At 48.8% G+C, this 18,598-nt stretch overlaps 1 protein-coding gene across 3 annotated transcripts in view; it reads right to left on the minus strand.

Annotated features, from left to right (window-relative positions):
- Positions 1–18,598, minus strand: part of LOC106743836 (laminin subunit alpha-1) — a 142,935-nt gene that overhangs the window by 48,314 nt on the left and 76,023 nt on the right. The window contains exon 1 of one of the 3 annotated variants that reach the window (XM_014618073.1): positions 3,146–5,700. The exons of the other annotated variants lie outside the window; for them this stretch is intronic. Within the exon in view, the coding sequence (XP_014473559.1) occupies positions 3,146–4,919 (1,774 nt within the window). The 5' untranslated portion in view covers positions 4,920–5,700. Of the gene's footprint in view, positions 1–3,145; positions 5,701–18,598 lie in introns of those variants that run through there. 3 annotated transcript variants of the gene reach the window in all.

Consider the following 18,598-nt stretch of genomic DNA (forward strand, 5'->3'; position numbering starts at 1 on the left):
GGGGGGGGGGGGAGAGGGAGCTCGCGAATTTTCGCGACGGCTTGATTAGAAGTCGTTTTCTCCTCAGTGAATTCTCCCTCTGTCAGAATGCGACGGAGGCGAAAACCTGGACGCTCCGACGATGGCGGTCGGGAACGGTGATGAAAGTGCGCATCGGCACGAGAGCGAGCGTTTTCGACGCACCGTCACGAAGGCCGACCGAGCGTTCCTCTCGCGCCCACCCTGACGCACTTTTCCACGCACGATTACCGATCTTCTCGCACACACGCCCCGGTTTCGCGCAAATAGCGACCGCGAGCGAGCGAAACCGTTAATCTAGCCGGACAACAGGCCGAGATGAGAATTTCACGCCGAGAGCTGAGCGACTATCCTCGTCGCCGAGGTTCACCATGTCGAGATACGTCGGCGTTCACGGGTATCCTTGGGCATCCTTACTAATTAATTTGTTATTCGTAAATTTCACACAATGGACGTTTACAATTACGGGCAGCTACAACATAAACGTAATTCTGTAAGATTCTTACTTTTTTCAAGTTATCGGATGATAACTGTGTCATCGGCCAACGGCAACAATTTCCTTTCGACCTCCCTTTGTTTTAAATCAGCTAAAAAACTGGCGTATAAAAATTACAAAAGAAAAAAAGAAAAACATCACAGCTCGCAACGTTTACCGGATTCGCCGGCAGGAAATAAAATCAAATTGGATCGGTGAAATACGACAAACGCAAATGAGCGATTTTGAAATTCAATCGTCTCGAATAGCGCTCGCACGGCGATGGGGAAAAATCGGCCCGTCGGCCGGTGAAATATTCGCGAATAGGGCGCGATGATATCACGTGGCGGGGAAATTGAATGGATATTGGACGCGGACGAGGATGACGGCGATTAAAATGTGCGCGCGCGGCGCGCGTCAACACCGAGATGTACGCCCAGGCCACCCTGAGCGAGCATTTCCACGCGCGATTACAGGATCATCGCGAGAGCACCGAGGGCCGGTTTAAGCGACGTCGTTTTTGCGCCCATCGCGCTCTGGCCGAGGCCCGCCGGGACGAACATCCGTGCTCGTAACTTTGTAACGACGCCGGTGTCGCGGGATACGATTCGTGCTGTGCGCTGTGTAATAAAATTGATTAATCTCGCGCTCGTGTAATCGAGCTTGATTATCGGACGCGGCCGCGGATGTTTATTCATGCACACGCGGCAATTTGCCGTGTCAATCTCGAATCGACCGGTTGTCGGTCGCGCGACTTTCCGTTCTGTGTGTCCGTTCTGCCTGACAAAAGTGTTACCGAAGAAGAACTTCATCAACATCTAGAGCGATATTAGAATTATTAAGTAAATCACGTGGATCTTATTAAGTAGCGCAGGGACGTAAGCTAATCGGATTGCTTGGTGATGCATATTGCAAAATATACAACGCATTGTATAGAAGGGATGATTCCCATAAATAAATAAGCAAACATTACTGTAGAAAGAGGGCTCGCCATCGTGAAGCACGATTCGCGCCGATCCGGGACGTTTTCTTCTCATTGTTATGCGCACCGCCCTTTGATTATACCGCCATTTCGCCCCAATCGAATCAGCGGAATTTACATAACTCTTCCTCGAGGCGTCCTCGCGAATATCATCGCGAGTCGGAGGACAATACCAGGAAAGCGAAGCGCGCAGAAACAACACGCCGGTGTGCATGCGGTCGCCCGAAATGGACGGTTCTCTGGCGTTTCGCGAGCAATTTCCGCAAACTCGCGAGCCGATCGACAAATCTTTCATCCATATTCATGCGAAGAGGGGGAGAACGCGAGAGCGCGGAAGAGAACACGTCCGTTACTACTAATGTCGCTCTCGGGAACGCGGTTGTACCATGCGAGACGCGGCTGTAGCGAGGCGGAGCGAAGCGGAGCGGAGCACCACGCCGTCTTCGCGGCCTCGTATCCTCCCGCGTTGATTGCGATTTATTGCGTCGCTGTTTATACCGCGCGAAACTCCGAACCGATCGGTTAATGAGCCACATCCGTGCTCTTCGAGTTCCTCTTCTCGCCGGGGGTCGAAGGTCCAGTCGCTCTGATCGACGGGATGATGCGAGAGACCGAGGGAGAGATATTTCGCGGCTCTTAAGAGGCTGCGACGGATATCGCGATGCAACTAATATACGCTCGTCCGATCCCGACGTACGCACCACGTGTTACGTTAATCGAGCGATCCGATAAATTCGAGAAAATCCCCGTCCTGTTCCTCCTCCGTGAGACTTCGTGCTTTATATTTGATCTGTTCTTTATAGCTAAACTGGCTGCACTAGAGCTCGCATTAGCTCGCTTATGACCAGAGATTCTGTTTCTTTCCTTCGATCACGCTCGATTGGTTTACATTGGTCGGTAAGCGGAAAACTCGAATTCGATCCCGGCCCGAGTCTGCCTCGCTTCAAAGTTTTTTATCCCGTATGACATTAAAAATGGACCTCAACAGATACAAACAAAAACGTTCCGGTGATATTCCGACCTTCTCTCCAGTATTTCTGCGATACTGGAAATTGATGAATATATTTTTAATCATCCTGTATCGTAACGTATCTCCTCACAGTGATGGCTTTCTGATTTCGAGGCATTGATGTCTCTTGTAATTATGTTGGGTTTACATTTCGATGTTTATCTCTATTTTTCAGAGACATAGTTAATATATAGTTAAGAGTGTAAATTCAACGAAACTTTTGTTCCCGTGCACGATCGCTGGCTCTCTCTCTCTCTCTCTCTCTCATCGGTCGATCGACGAGTTTCGAAACGTCAATGTCGTTGATTAACTTCACCGACCTCGAGCGTTCGAGGATAGTCGGACGGATCACGCTGGATGACGAATTGGGGACGTGGAAACGAACGCAGTTCCCGACGATATCGCATCGCACGGCGACGCAGCTGATTAATGCGCTCTACCGAGGAATTAGTCATTTATCGTGGTGCGGCGCACACTCCGGCCATTTACGGCGGCGGAGCCGAGCTCGGCGATTACGGAAATCGATTCCCGCACGGCGCGCTCCAGTTTCAACGACGATCGTGCAGAAAAATAGAAAGAAAGAAAGAGAGAGAGAGAGAGAGAGAGAGAGACGGCGGAGCAGGGAGGACTCTTTCCTCCCGCGAGAAGACGTCTCACTCACCGTACTTGAGTCCTCGCCAATTGTTGGCCGGCTCGTGGTACTTGTAGCTAGGAAGCACAATCCTGGGCGGTGGTCGCGGCTGCGAAGGACACGGCTTGTAGACGACCATGCAGCGTACGCATTTCCGGCTGGTGGGTGGAGCCGCCGGATACGCCGGTTGAATGTGCACGTAGGCCATCGGGGTGGCCGATTGCGGGGAATAATAATTCGTGTGGCGCCGATCGGCGCTCGTCTCCGCGATCCGCGGCCGATCCGCAGCGATCTCGCCGCCGCTCGTTCTTCCGTATTGCCTGGCGTTCCTGCGTCGACCGGTCCGCGGTGGACGACGTTCCTGCGCGTCTTGCGAGAGACTCGGCGAGCGGTGCTGCGCGATCACGACCCTGTCGTCGATCCTGCGCTCCCGGCTTGTCCATTCGAAGTTGCCGGCGACCATCAGGGAACCATTCGGGTTCTCGGTGCGCGTCACTTTGCGCCTCTTGTCGTCCAGCGGGATGACGGAGTCGAGAGTCGGGAAGGCGTTCGCGTTGTCTGAGGACTCGTCGTCGTCGCCGTGCGTCGCGTTTCCGTCCGGTCCTTCGGTGTCCCTCGGCTCCTTCGAACGAGTATCCTGCGACTCGCCCTTCTCATTCATTCGAGAGACGCTTCCTCGAACGCCGTCCTCCGCTGATTTTCCCGTCCCGTCGCGTCCTCGAAAATCCTGCGATCGGTTCGAAGTTCGCATAAACCGTTCGCGCTCGCCCCCGCTCCTCGCGGGCTCCTCGCGATCCAGTTCTCCGGGCCGATCTTTACGATCGCCGATCGGCTCCGCGCGGCTCATCGCGGAAGATCGAGCCCGATCATCGCGAAAAAAAAGGAGCTGGTCCTCCCGCATTCCAGCCGGTCTCAGCGCACCTCCTTCCGCGGTGTTCCCTTCCGAGGCCGCGAAGATCGGCGCTCGCGAGTTCCTCTCGGCCTCGATCACACGCCGATTATCGTCCGATTTTGAAGTCGCCGGCGAGCCGTTCGGGATGAAATATCCGTCTTTCGAGTCCCGGCTGTGACGAAGGATCGTCGTCGAAGGGCGAAGATCGTTATCGGCGTCCGCCTGTCCCGATCTGGAAACTCGCGCGCCTCGATGCGCCACTTCGACGGCCGATCTCCATCGATCGCCCGCTTTCGATCTCGAGCCCGTCTCCTGCGCGATCTTTTCTCCGGGTCCACCGTCGTTACGTAACCCCGGAGAAGTCGCTCGCGCCTCGACCCCCTCGCTGGATCCTTCTTCTGGCTCGCCAAGCGGCCGAGTTTGGCCACTGAAGTAATTCGAATGCGCGTCGGCTCGCGTAATCACGGAGCGCCGATGCCGCCGCGAGGATTTTGAAGCCGAGGCGCCGTCGTCCCGGCTTTCTTTTCGCACGTCCCACCAGCGTGACGGCCCGTCGGGCCAGATTTTCCCGGCCTCGACGCTGATCGACGCGTAAGTCACACCGCTGCCAGACGACGTTTCGACGAATCCATCGCTCCGTCCATCCGATCGCGCGCCTCGTTGCCATCGCTTGTCACCTTGGATCAGCTCCCAGAGCGGCTTTCCTCCCGCATCTGCCGGGAGATAACTCGTCCCCGTCACCGATCGCTCCCGGACGAGGCGATTGTTTTCCGATCCGTCGAGCCGGATCGATCTCGCGTCCTGCGGCGACAGGATCGCCTCCTCGATCCTCCATCGCAGGCTCGACAGCAGAAGGATCCCCGCTCCGAGGGCCAGCACGCCCCAGGCCCAGATTGATCTTCCGGGGTGCATTTCTACCCCATAGTCAGAAGGGAGATCGTCTTGTCCCACAGGACACCTGTCATGTCGAGCGCGAGTATCCCCTCGAGTGATCCTCGGGAACTCCCTCTCTCTCTTTCGCGACGACGGTGGCGATGGACTCGCGGTGATCCCGAGCAGAGGAGCCCTCCGGCGGGTAGGATCAAGGACCGGCGGTGATTAGCATCGGCGGATAATTTATGGACGCTTGTAGCGTGATTTTTACGGCGCGCTCTCGGCACGGGAACGTTAACCGTTGCGTAATCGCGAGAGCGTCGGCTGAGGTAATCGGACGAGTCGAGAACGTTTCCACGGGGATTCCACTTGACTTCCCTAGCGGGGCACTCGACGAGTCACTTTCGCACTGTCACTCGCTTCTCCTCCGGATCCGCCGTGATCCTCCAAACAATTTCACTCACCGGCGTTTTCCCGCTCCGGGACCGGTCACTCTCGTCGAACTTAACCGCTGGTGAAGCAGTCGTGCGGCACTCTGCGAGCGATCTTCCCCGAGAAGCTCGCATCGAGCGAATCGTCCTTGGAGTCGAGTGAAAATCGGCTGAAACTAGTCGCAACGGTGCACTGCGTGCTGGCTCCTCTCAAAGGCCACGCGTGATCGCTCGAAGACGAAGACACCGGGGAAACTCGCGAGGACGACACCACCGTCGCGTAATATCCTCTCCCACGGCTCAGCAGCTAGGTGCCTCCGGGTCGTTTCTCTCGCGCCGCACGCGATTTCGCGGTTCCGGAGGAAGCCGGGGGAACGGGCGCACGTGTGGAAGACGAAGAGGTGGAAGCCGGGTGGTACCGGACCCGAGCGCGGCTCGCGAGACACTGGCTTGCTACCATTACCATTAGCTGGCTGCGGCTCTCTCCTCTCCTCTCCTGCCTCTTCTTCTTCTGCTTCCACGCCGGCTCATGTCCTCTCCTCTCTTCCTCCTCTCCCCCTCTCCCTCCTCCGCCGCCACCTCCTCCTCCACCTCGTCCGGCACGTCTCTCGCACCGCGAGGAGGCCGAATCCCCGTGTTTACTATGCCGTGCACGTGGGTGTGCGGGCGCGAGAGAGCGAGCGGGTTCGGAACACTGATATCACGGGGAAGCGCCTCTTCTCCGCGTCGTCGGAGGGTCGTCCGGGGTCCTTTTCATACCCGACTCGGTATCGATGACGTGGCGATTTCGCAGCCGCGTTCAATACCTCTCTTTCTCTCTCTCTTTTTTCTTTATGAGCGGAACGTGGTTAGCTCAGAGTTGCACGATCTTTCCGTTCTTATTTTAACTGAACTGTATTGTAAGTATGCGCAACTACAACATTGTAAATTTAAAGGTTAAAATTGTGAGACAGGTGTAATTTGTCCCGTTTCCCGGCTCAGGTTACCGCGTGGTCCCGTGATTATTCTTCCTCTCCTTACATTATAAATGTACAATAAAAGGGTGTTTGTGTCCGCGTATCTTCAGAGATAAAAGATTAATTTAATTTTTCGCGAAGAATAACTTTCTCATTATTTCGTGGGGAATGCTATCCTGATGTGTAGTATTGAATTATACAGACGATCTTTTAGGCCAGCTTCACAAACTCCGATTAACTCAACCGATCGGTGATTGGTTATTTCTGGCCAATTCTGCTTAACGACGAATGCGATTGATCAATTTCAATGGAATAATCAACGGATTAAGTTAACTGGAGATTGTGAAACTGGCCTTTAGATTGCTATCTGCTAGACTTTGGAATCTTTTATCATCTATCTTACGTAACTTAAACTCTTTGTACTCCTTTAAGAGTGCCTATTATATTTATCTTCTCTCTGGGAAGACCCTTCCTCTGCTTCCATCTAATTACTGATGCGTTTGTACTCAATCTTTTTGTATCACTTCTGTCACGCTTGGACACTATTTGTTTTTATTTGTCATTGTCCAATTACCGCTTTCGAAAGGAATTTTTCCCCCAAAGCGCATTATAATAAATCCATCTCTCTCTCTCTCTCTCTCTCTCTCTCTCGATAATGTAATATCCTGTAGATATCTTACAGGATTATATATTTAGAAGTGTTCAATAGCGACATTGAAACTTGTTAGAGAAACTGAAAGTGAAAATGGTGACACTAAGCGGTTCAAGAGTGTCCTGCTTCCTCTAAGTGACCTTCGTCGAATATTGACATGTTACATAAAAGAGAAGATAGGATGTTTGCAGCCAAATGAAGATGCAGAACTTACAAGGCTGTCGCGTTTGCTTAACACTCTTCACAGGCGTTCGCTATCGGCCGACAGTAAAATAATCGAAGGCGTATTTAACGAACTACATGCACATTCGGAGAAACAGCCCATAAGAGTCCCGAATGTTACAACCCAGTCGAAAGGGAAGCAATCGAGGAAGTTTCCGGTGAGTTGGGCAGAACTACTCAAGAAATGTTTGCAGTCAAAATGAATATTCCAATATTATTCTCTCGCTATGCGTTAAATTTCTCGATAGTTTACGGACAGCTCTCGTTTGCTCCGGCCTAATTTCGTGAAAGATACTCTGAGTATTTTCTGGGTGTTTTCTTGCTGCTTTGCACATTTATTGAAAGCTCCCCGCAAACTTTCTGCACGTAACTATCTTAACATGTAATTGCTCGCTTCGTGAACGCTTTCCCGTCGGAATTTTCTAGCATCATAAGGATACATTATCTGTATAAGTATCAGCTACAAAGATATTATCAGATATTATCAGAGCTATTGGAATTAGTGCCGGCCATGCGGAGATAATCGAGGATAAACAGTATCGAGCGCGGTTCGGAGGGATCGGCCGCCGCTGAAAATTGAAACCAAAGAGGTGCATTTTTTTTTACGTGCAAATATGTTATCGCTCATTGCCAGGACAAACGTTAATGAGACGACGCCGTTTGAAGCTAAGACTGATGATTACAGCTGACGAAACGACTAAAAGATCCGATCCGAGATCAAACGTGCGTCTGAACTAAGCTTTTATAAGAACGTCCATTTGACACGCAGCAGTTCGAGGAATCAATATCCGCAACAGCAAAGACCACAAACCGACGCATATGATAAATAGCGGATTTGATGAATCTTGCTTGTTGCCGGGAATTGGTGGTAATGATGGTAGTATTAGTGAAAACTAGTTCAACGGTCTTGCGCGAAATTGTCGCTCGGCGAGTGGCAGCGCGATAACGGGTTTTTTTTTTCTACGGCGCTATCACCGGTGCGTTATCTAGACCTACATCGATAAGAGTACTTCGCCATTATCTCTCGTAGAGCGAATTCTTCACTGCAATTTTTGCCGTGCGAATTTCTAGCCACGTTTTTGCGAAACGCTCGCGGATATTCACGCGTGGATAATCGCGAGGCGCGGAATGCGCGTGTAGCAGGGGACGATTCGAGAACGCTGGAAGCCGTTCATTGTCGCGGAAAGAACGGCAATGCATTCGCAACGACAATGCATTGTCGCACCGGCGGAGACAATATACAATTTTCGAGGACACTCGTGATTTACGCTCGCTCGGAGGGACAGAGAAAAGCGAAATGTCAAATTCCCGACGTCGTCGCGGAGTGACGGATACTCGACGGGACTCGGCAATTCGTTCATTTATTCATTCCCGAGTTCTGAGGCAAGCAGGCACTTCCAGAGATCGAGGCCTTCTCTTCCTCTTCGCGCGAGGTCGAGAAGAAATTAACAAGTCCAGGGGTGGTGAGATAAAAAATTCGCCCGGCCGGTCGATCGGGCCGCGCATTCTCGCGCGCAATGACCCATGGCGGCGCGGTGTGCGCGTTTCAATTGCGCACGCGTCATTTTCCGCGTTATGCAATTTCGCCACGCTCGTGGAGCGCGAAACGTGACGTCTGTTTAGTATTATCCCTTTTCAGCAACGGGCGGCGCATAACGGCGGAAGCTTACGCGCGGACGGCAGTCATGGACGTTATCGAGCGTGGCTGTTTCTATAGTATTTTAAAGAGTTCGTCACGGGTCATAGGCATGTATTTATAATAATATTTAAACAATTACGCTTATAAATTATTTTCTAAATACTTGCGCGATACTCACTGAATTGGGTTGGGGGCCATGTTGGCCGTACTCTTTGATATTATTTATCTTGTCGTTTCTCCTTTCAAGGTCCAAAAACCCTCCTCATCTAAACCTCCACTTTAGGCTTCATCTTCTTATACTCATCAAAATAACAATAAAATTAGCAAAATATCGTCTTGTAGACGATCGAGGGGGAATAAAACCATCTTGACGATTAATCCTTAGAGTGTGGGTGGCTCGGAAACAGAACGATCTTTGCGTGCGCCGCGAAAGTAGCCGCCAATCGTAAAACGCAGCACTTGAACATTTTGAGGAAGTTCACACGAGATCACAGGAATTTACAGAATGAGAAAGGAAATGGAAGAATTCCGCTCGAAGTTACATGATTGCTGTCCTGCTCGTTTACAGATTACGATGACGCCGGACGGTTGACTCAAGCGGATGCGTACTCGTACGCATTCTGCGCAAAAGTTCCGTGTACATAAGGGCCACCCTGTACGCGACACGCACGGACCTTTCCGGGCCGCACATGTAGGCACTGCATGCACGCGCCGTGCACCTGTCATTTCCTTGCACCGTGGGTGATACAAAGCGGCCGCTCTTCTCGTTAATTGAACGCGGAAAGCGGCGTCGCGTGTACAAGCGCGCTCCGCTGAATGTTTCATTGTGAGCTGCTTTATGAACTTATCGTACAGGTGGCCTCTTCGGTAAATTTGTATTTATAAAACATCCATTCTTTTTCTATCATAGATACATAATATGGATAAACATAAGCAATACGAAGAGAAATATGCGAACAGAGATGTAAGAAGCCGTCAATAATAATTTTTCATATTTTACGGGACGTAGGCAGGTTACATTTCAGATACGGGAATATTATTAACGCAGGCCTTCACGCGCGAGAAAAACGTCGGGTAAAGTTAAAAGTAAATCCGTGCGTAGGCTCTCAATGGCCATTTCATTCTTTTTGACTAGAAATTTCAGAACTCGATAACCTGCATGTATACGTGCATTTGCGTGTGTGCGTGGGAGAGCCGGGAGATACGCGTCACTCGGACGCAGGTGTTTCGGAAGACAGATAATCTCGAGAGAACGCGTATTCCATAACGTACGGCACTCGGATTATCGAAATATCGCGGAAACGATTAATATCAATTTCCACGAAGGAGCGGAGTGATAGAACTCGCCGGTGCGGAATTTACCACGTCGAGTTCTATCTAATCGGAATTAAGAGCGCCTACGTGCACGTTCGACATATCCAATTCTCGCCCCGGCGTATATCCGGCGGTCTCGCACCGTTTCCAAATCGAAACTCGCGCATTTCTCGCGCGCAACTATTAATAACTACCTGCTACCATGTGCTACCGCTCGCCTTTTTTTTCCATCTTATTTTTTTTCTCTCCATGCTCGCCGTTGAATGCGCGCGAGCGCGAAACCGAGTTTCCAGAGCTCGGCGCCGGAGACCACCTACGGCTCGCCGAACGCGTAGCTTCGTTTCGTGCCCTCGCTATCGCACGCCCGGCTACGTTGCGCAACGTCGCATTATTATGAGAAAGGTATTTTTATGGTGGATTAGAGAGAGGTATGCGATCGCACGGAGCGCGTGTCTGTGCCCACACACGTGCGCGCCCGGATCGTGAGTCGTGAATTCACGGCGCTTTTATGGGACGGATGGACGGACGGACGCACGTAAGTTCTTTCGTGAGTCCCAGTACGATGTCATCGATCTCAGTTTGCTCACGACAAAATTTTCCCCTCTTTTTTGTTTGCTCCGCACACCTCGTACGCTCCTTTTTTATTTCTCTACATCTGTCTTCCTTCCTCTTCCCTTTCCCTCCTCTACCTCTTCAGCTCTCTCCTTCCTTACCTTCTCCCCTCCGTCACTCCCTTCTCACTTGTTCTTATTGCCTCTTCAATCAACTGCTCCGCTCTCTCTCTCCCTCTTCTCACGGCGTTAACTAGTCCCGTGTCTCGACACGTGTAAACGCGAGCGAGCGAGCCCGCTGGCCGTTCGCATTCATCGGAATCGAAGACGCGTGCGACGCGCACATACCGCAACGGGACAAGAATTTTCAGCGGCTTTTAAAGCGAGCCGATGACGAAACGCCTCTCGATTCTATTGGGGATTCAATTTTATCCCATTCTTCGCACTCTTGTTTCCCACCGCACTAATCGAGTCGAATTGTAATCGCTGACTTGGCGCACGTTTTATTTTCTATTTACAATTGTCTATTGAATAAATAAACTACGCTCTGTTATATTAAGTGCGCCTTATTATTCAATCACACTGCGCAATATAATCCCGTATTATCTAAAGAATTTAAGAAACGAACACACGTAATTCGACGAATGTATAATTTGATAAGTGTGAAATAATAATTGGAATTTTTTTCGAGAGAATTATTCCTATCTTCTGCACGAATAACTACACGAAGAAGATCGAGCCCAGCGTCAGACGGTATGTTAAACGCCGTTAATAACTACGCAGCTTTGTGTCGCGGACGAGTTTCAACCTTAAAAGGCCGTATTTATCTGTAAAATATCGCCGCGTCACACATATTCTTTCATAATAATTTCCGACAGGAAAAGCCTCCCTCTCCCCTTCCCTTCCCCCCGGCTACTGGCTCACCGCCATCGGCGTGATTAATAAGCCCGAGCCATTGGCGGGACAGGGATGTACACCTCTTCATAATTATAATGACAAGTTCAGCGATCGCGGCGACTACCGCGAAAAAATGACTCGCTTGATATCGCAATTTCGCTTTTTCATTTTCACTCACGACCGGGATTAATCTCACGCGATCCGGCGATTAGCGGCCTGGCCCGACGCGGTGACTTCGGTTAATCGGCGATATTAATAATAAAATAATAATAATCCGCCGGTAGCGCTCGATCTAGCCGTAAAACACCGTGTTTTCCGCGCGCTCACGCGATGCATCAGGTATGCGTCGGGTATTAGGCAACAGGTGTCTCTCCATAAACTCCACTTTTTTGCGAATAATGCGGTTAGACAAGCTTGTCTCACAGTTATTTCAGTGTCTATCGCCGTGATTCAAAAGTTCTCTCGGCCGAGATAGCCAGAATAAAGTTATGCATTTTGAACGGAGATGTAAAATTATCGTCAGATTCAAAATGACAATTGCTTACGGCAAAATTCCAGATTCAGTGTGCAAAGTGTCAGCAAAATCGATTTAAGGCCAGTATTTAACGTAACTCAGCGCGTTACAGACGTATCTTCCTGTATGGAGGCTCTCATGCGATTCACGGTCCGCGCGAGGAAGGACCCGTGTAAGTGCCACGTGGACAAGACGTAACGTCGTAGACGCAATTTTTACGATCCCACCGCCAACGTCAAAGTGTAGCGAGCTTCGACGTAGTTGACGTAGAATCCCCCGATAAATCGCATGTGCGTGGTGATATGGGAGGCCCATGAATCGACTTATTTTTTTCGATGAATGTGACCGGATTCGAGATGAAATACGAATTATTCCCGGAGATTTCTCACTCGGCATAAGAACAGAAGAGATATTGAATCCTTGCCTGGTATAACCTTTCTAAAAACATTGCCGTTCGGAAGCGGCGTTAAACTGTAGATCCCACATGCTTGTGTATAATCAGCATGCGCACCACAAGCATGTGAGAGAGGTCACCTTACGCCTGGCCACAGGTGTGGTATCAGAAGAAGAAGAAATATCCACACGAAGCGAAAGTTGCGCGCGTAACAATACACTTGACGCGAGACACTACCGTGTCTCTTGACGAGAGACACGATGCGATGATTGACGATCGGACGGTATCCGCGTGTGGGTGAGGTGAGGCGAGGGCGAGGTTTCGACATCCAACGCGATTTCCGGAGTGCCCTTTCGGGAGATAGCAGCGGACACCGCGCGTCGATTGCACTTTTCGACTTCCGGCCGCGGATTAAGTCACAGTAACGCGAGCGATATCGGGTCGCGGAGCGGGGCGCGATTTCTGCTTAATCCTCGTTTCTGGTCGGGTACTTATGTCTCGTGCGGAAGTGCATCTGCCGGAAGTCCGATCGGATGTCTCGACTACTACCGTGCCGATCTGAACACTGTACGTGTACTAATGGTAGTATCATCGTCGCTGAGAGCGAATTCCGCATCCGCGAACTCGACGACGCGAGCGAGTCGTGTCCACGGCGTACGTAATGAGCAGATCCCGCGGATCTTCCGCCGGGAAGATTCACGGTCGAATTCATCGGCATCGACCTCTCTAACGGGTCTTCCAGTCGTAAAGGTCTTGCGATCCCCGGTCTGGCCGTGCGCGCGAAACCGAGCCCGGATTATGGCGGATATATACGTTGCCGCCTGACGTCCTTATCTTCCGGGCCGTCGACGTGGCGAAATATATGGCCAATTTGCGATTGAGGGGGGACCTTTTGGGACGAGCATGAAGTGGCGCGCGGTCGGATCCTGTCGAAAGTAATCTCTCTCCCCGAGGAGATTCGGTCCGATGGTCACCTGCCGCGCCGGTAGTTATTACGCGCGACGACCGATCGATCCTGACCGATCGAGCACGATTTCGAGAACCGTGTGCGACTGACAAAAAGAAAGGAAAATAAAACCCAAATATACTACGCGCCACAATTCACTCAGCTTTGCTCCAATTCGTGCAGATTTAATATTTAGTGCATAAAAAAGGAAAAAAATGGCATAAAGAAACGAATATATCGATTTGGAAACATGTAGAAATAAAATTAAAGAAATATTTTTTTAATTTCCCGCGACAATTGTCGAGCTGAATCGAGGAGACAAGGGAGAAAATAGAGAAAATTAAAGAAGAATTTAAAAACTTGCCCCAGAACGTCTCCTTATTTCTTTCCGTGAAAAATCTCAACGTCACCAGTGAGTAATCGTCACGATCAAAAGCGCATTATTTAGCAATGCACATTTAACAATGCTCAAAGTGACGATCGTCGGTATCAATGCAATTTCAGTTAGAGACAAATAATTTTCCTGCTCTCACTTTTTCGGAGATATTCAAAGTAACAATAGTTATTGCTTCACTTTTTACACGTAATAGAATAAAACAACACCAAAAATGAAAACGAATATGTACGTGTGTTTCCGTTTGAACATTGAAAGAGATCGGAAATCACATGTTCTCAACACGAGCTAACGATCTCGTCGCGAGATCGCCGCGGCCACGTAGAGAACGTTAGATCGCCTCGCCTCGCTTACTGAACGGATGACCTCACGGCGTAATCGGAAAATCAGAACGACGATAGCGGCAGAGACCACCTGACGAGGGCGGCGTTACGGAGAGGAGGCCGATCGATTTTATGGAGTATTCACGGTGGTGGCACAGGTGGAATATATACGTGACCCGATATGTATCTCTCGCGAGCCCCGGCGATGGCACGGAACGGGTATGCCGTGTGGACACGGCTACTTTTACAAGGTCCATTCGCGCGCCAATAATATTATATATATATACATATATACAATGTTTGCCTTAGATGATTTTAAATTCATCTAAGTGAAGATAAGATGAAAATTCAAACGATTCATCTAAGATGTGGTGATTTCGCTTTTGATTTATCTAAATGAAAGATAAGTAGGCTTACTCATCTAGATAGTTGTTTAAATGATATTGTTTTCACGAGAGATTATAAAAATTTAGATTAGATAATAAAAATTACGCAGATCATAAAATTGTACAACGGTTAAATAAATCGTCAACGTAATCGCTCTAAATTTAAAGATCTAACAAAAAAAGACCAATAATCATTGACTGCGCTTATTCACAGTCGACAGTTTGATACGGATTTAAAGCCAAGCGAGCGATTAAGCAATCAAAGCAAAGATCGATTTTTTAGCCTCGATAGCTATAGATAACTCGCATTATTATTATCGCGAGGACGCGCCCCGCGAAGTGAGAAAATGCCTGCGAGCGAAGATCGAGGCCACAAACATATGGTGGAAAGTCGGCCATGGCACGTATTTCAGTCTGTTCATTGTGCACCCGACCTACCGCGCCGGGTTAAGATACCCTGAGATGACTGCCGCTACAGTGGTGTCAGGGTGGACGAAATTTTAATTGAAAAATGTATCTAGAAAGCGTTTAAATATGTTACCGTAATATTAAATAGTTGAGAGTAATAAAAGAGACTGCGATATAAATATATTTAATTAAATTGCGAAATAAATATATATTTAGAATAGTGACTTTTTATGGTTGAAAACATTATCAATAGTCCGGCACTTTGTGCTGGACTTGTAAAATTAAAATTTCTTTTTTGTGAAAAATTAAATTATTTTTTATATACAGAAACTCCGTACTTAATAAATAATTTCTTATGTTATATATATATATGTATATATATATATATATATATAATTTATCCGAATGAATTAATTTCTTATCTAACAAGAGTGTCATGGAATTTTGTCCGCAAAACTGTACGCTTAGGCACCACTGCACGCCGTGGAGGTCTCGAGTCTGAGAGAGCGCATTCATGAAAGTGCCGATAATGTCCCGCCCGACGGTACACATGGACATGTGTGCATTCATTCATCACACACACACACATACACACACAAGATACGCACACCATGACGCAAAATTAGTCGGATCAACATGACGCGTAATCGCTCGGGTAGCTGCAGGTAGAAAACGAGGAAGTGTTTTGTGCCGTGAAGTGACTTCCACAAGGGTTCCTTGAAGGGTACTTGAAATACGTTTTTCTCCAAAACGCTTTTCCAAAAATATATTTCAATGGGTCTTTTAAAACAGGACACCCTGTATAACAGGTCTAAGAGCAGTCGCCCGACAACGAGTTAGACGATCGAGAAGCGACGACGAAGATGAGATCCGAGGTCTTTCCGCCCTTTTCGGGGGAATACGTCCGTCACGGCGAGTTACGCTTCCCTCTCGTTAACAAGCCGTCGATGATGCCGATCACGCTCAGGTCACTATTAAAGCAGCCCCGCTTTTTCATCAGGCTGCTCTAAAAGCACGCATTTCACTCCATTACGAAGCGTCCGACGACACCCTTATGCCCCGGAGTAACTCGCTAAATCATAACTCGGCGGCGCGCGCGGGCCCGTCTAATATCTCGTAAACACTGTCCATCCGATACGCGAGGGAGAAAATACTGATCGGCCGGATTTGTTTCGAGTAAAATACAGCCCGTTAGCGAATACACGGCGGGCCGGCGTGTATGACTCTATTAGCTCGTGCTTCCGCGCGCGCGTGCACTTCCTCCCCGTCACGAGTAAATTGCCGGAATATAAGGCGAGACTTGGAAACTACGTGTTTCTCGAGATTATGCTCGAGAAACGCGACGCGATCCGCGAGATAACGAAGAACCGGCTCTAACGTGTGAGAGGAAGCAGGCAACAACGACCGTCGTCGTCGTCCTCTCTCGAGTGTTCACTTGATCGCCAGGTATCGTGCGAACAATAAAAACGCACACGTGTAACGTTACAAATCTAATAAGAGGATAAGGAGCGCGGCTATTACTCGAAGATATGTCAACTTCATTTAGAAGAACATTTAGACAGCAATGACTAACGTAATTATAATGGAAATGTAATTTTATATACCTAAATAAATAGTGATTACTGTTGTTCCTTCTTTGTCAGAAAATTTTACTTTTACAACGAGCATGTCTTAGCCCTTGGATTGTCAGATTCAAACGGTAATATAGAATAAAACAACGGAAAATAACAAGATATGTATATAAGTTCCAAAGATTACGTTACGTTGGAAACTATGGAGGCAGCGGAAAGATTTAAAATACAAACGAGAGCAATCATCTCCGAATTTGATCTGGATTGTGTTATAAATACAGATTAGACTGGCTGTGTCAGTATCAGATGACGTAATAGAACATTAGCAGAGTAAGGGACAAAATAGTTCTTGTAAAAAAGACACGTTTAAATACTTTAACACTTACACGGCGAAATGCGCATTGTTTGAGTCGGGAAAAATTACTCCTTTCGTTCTCTGTACATATGTAGGGACCAACAGGAAAGTTTGATCCTTTGGTCGTTATTAAGACTCGGTAAGACGGAATGATACCCCGACGGAATATTATCTCTCGCATTATTATTCAATTAGAGGGACACGCAGTTATCCTCGCGTTAATTCGCTAACTCGACGATCAGCTCTTCCTCTCCTCTCTTTCTCTCTCTCTCTTCCCCACCCTCTTTTCGTCACCTGCCCCAGCACGTCACACGGTTCGCCGTCGCGGACGAAGGGAATCCGCAAGCGTTGACACGTCCGGTGCTCGCCGGTGGCAATCCGAGGGTACCGTTGATAGGACAGGCTCCACCTTCAAGGATTCATTGACGTAGCGGAAGGTTACCGCGAGGGTGGGCAAGAGACGCGCGGGGCAAATGACTTAATATGAAGTTACAAGGATGCTATACGAGCGATGGCCCGTGGCGATCGCTGGACCACCCAGGAGGTGATTGCCGTGGAGAGTATCTATCTGCAGGCCGCGATGCCTACCAACGTGCTTAATGGTGGCGGCTTCGCATGCTGCATTCTTAGATCGCCCTGCACCGGCAGGAAACTCTCGTTGAAGGAAAATCTCGTCCGCGGTCTCGTCGATTTGTCTCTCGAAGTGGGCAGGGAGGAAGGGAAGGAAGGAGAGAGAGAGAGAGAGAGAGAAGAAGAAGGAAGGGAGAATCAGTGCGGACTATGTCTCGACTGACGTTCGCGGCGACCTCGATGATGTTCGTCACGAAATTAATCGAGAAACGTGCAAGAGTTCCCTGTTCTCTCGAACCGCAGTGACTGTCAACGTGGCAAAGAAAATTAGGTGAAAACCAATTTGCTTTTCTTCTTAAATTATTTAACATGCATATAATATTCCAAATTGTTTTGATAAACGACGAGGATGCAGAAGAAATGTTTGAAAAGAAAATAATTAATAATAAGAACGAAGAATGAAAGAATGGTAGGCAAAATATTAAATAAATAGAAAAAATAACGAAGAAATGGATGGATGGATGAAGCCATGGTCCGGATGGGCGGATCGTATAATTAAATAATTAATTATTTCAGACCACCTCGCTGTCTTTCATTATCTTCGCCGGTATCGTGTGCCGATTGATTGATTAACGTAAGAGTGCTTCGAAAGTTTAAACCGACAATTAATGAACGTGAGAAGTGTCTCGCGGGATCAGAGAATCGCGCGTGAACTGATTTGGCTGGAAACTTTGCGAAAACCCGATTCTCGGGACCTGTCCTTGCGATTTATCGTGATACCATCGGGCTACTTGATATGCACAGCTGCGAGCCTCATTGTAAATATCCCGAGAACAGTCATTAAATCAAGAAACGTTCCGCGCCGCTTGCTACCGCAGCGGGATTATTCGCGATAATGAAGAGATTCCTCGAGGGCGATTTCCAACGTGGCGCGTGCTGCCCACGCGTTTACGATTACGATTACGTTCGATTTAGCGCACGGGCGCGAGCGTGAACGAGTGAACCGCACGCGAACGCAGATACGCAAGAAGCTCATAGAATATTCATTCGTGAATTATTTAACGCGAGCGAGCGAAAGACACACACACACACACACATATATTCGAATTTAATCACTTGACATCTATTTTGCAAGAAAGATTATTTGCTGAAACGGGCTAGTTATTTCTTCGTTACATGAAAATGTTAGGATAAT

The sequence above is a fragment of the Dinoponera quadriceps genome, unplaced genomic scaffold (assembly GCF_001313825.1).
Source record: "Dinoponera quadriceps isolate SergipeBrazil2010 unplaced genomic scaffold, ASM131382v1 scaffold9, whole genome shotgun sequence".
NCBI classification, from domain to species: Eukaryota; Metazoa; Arthropoda; class Insecta; order Hymenoptera; family Formicidae; genus Dinoponera; species Dinoponera quadriceps.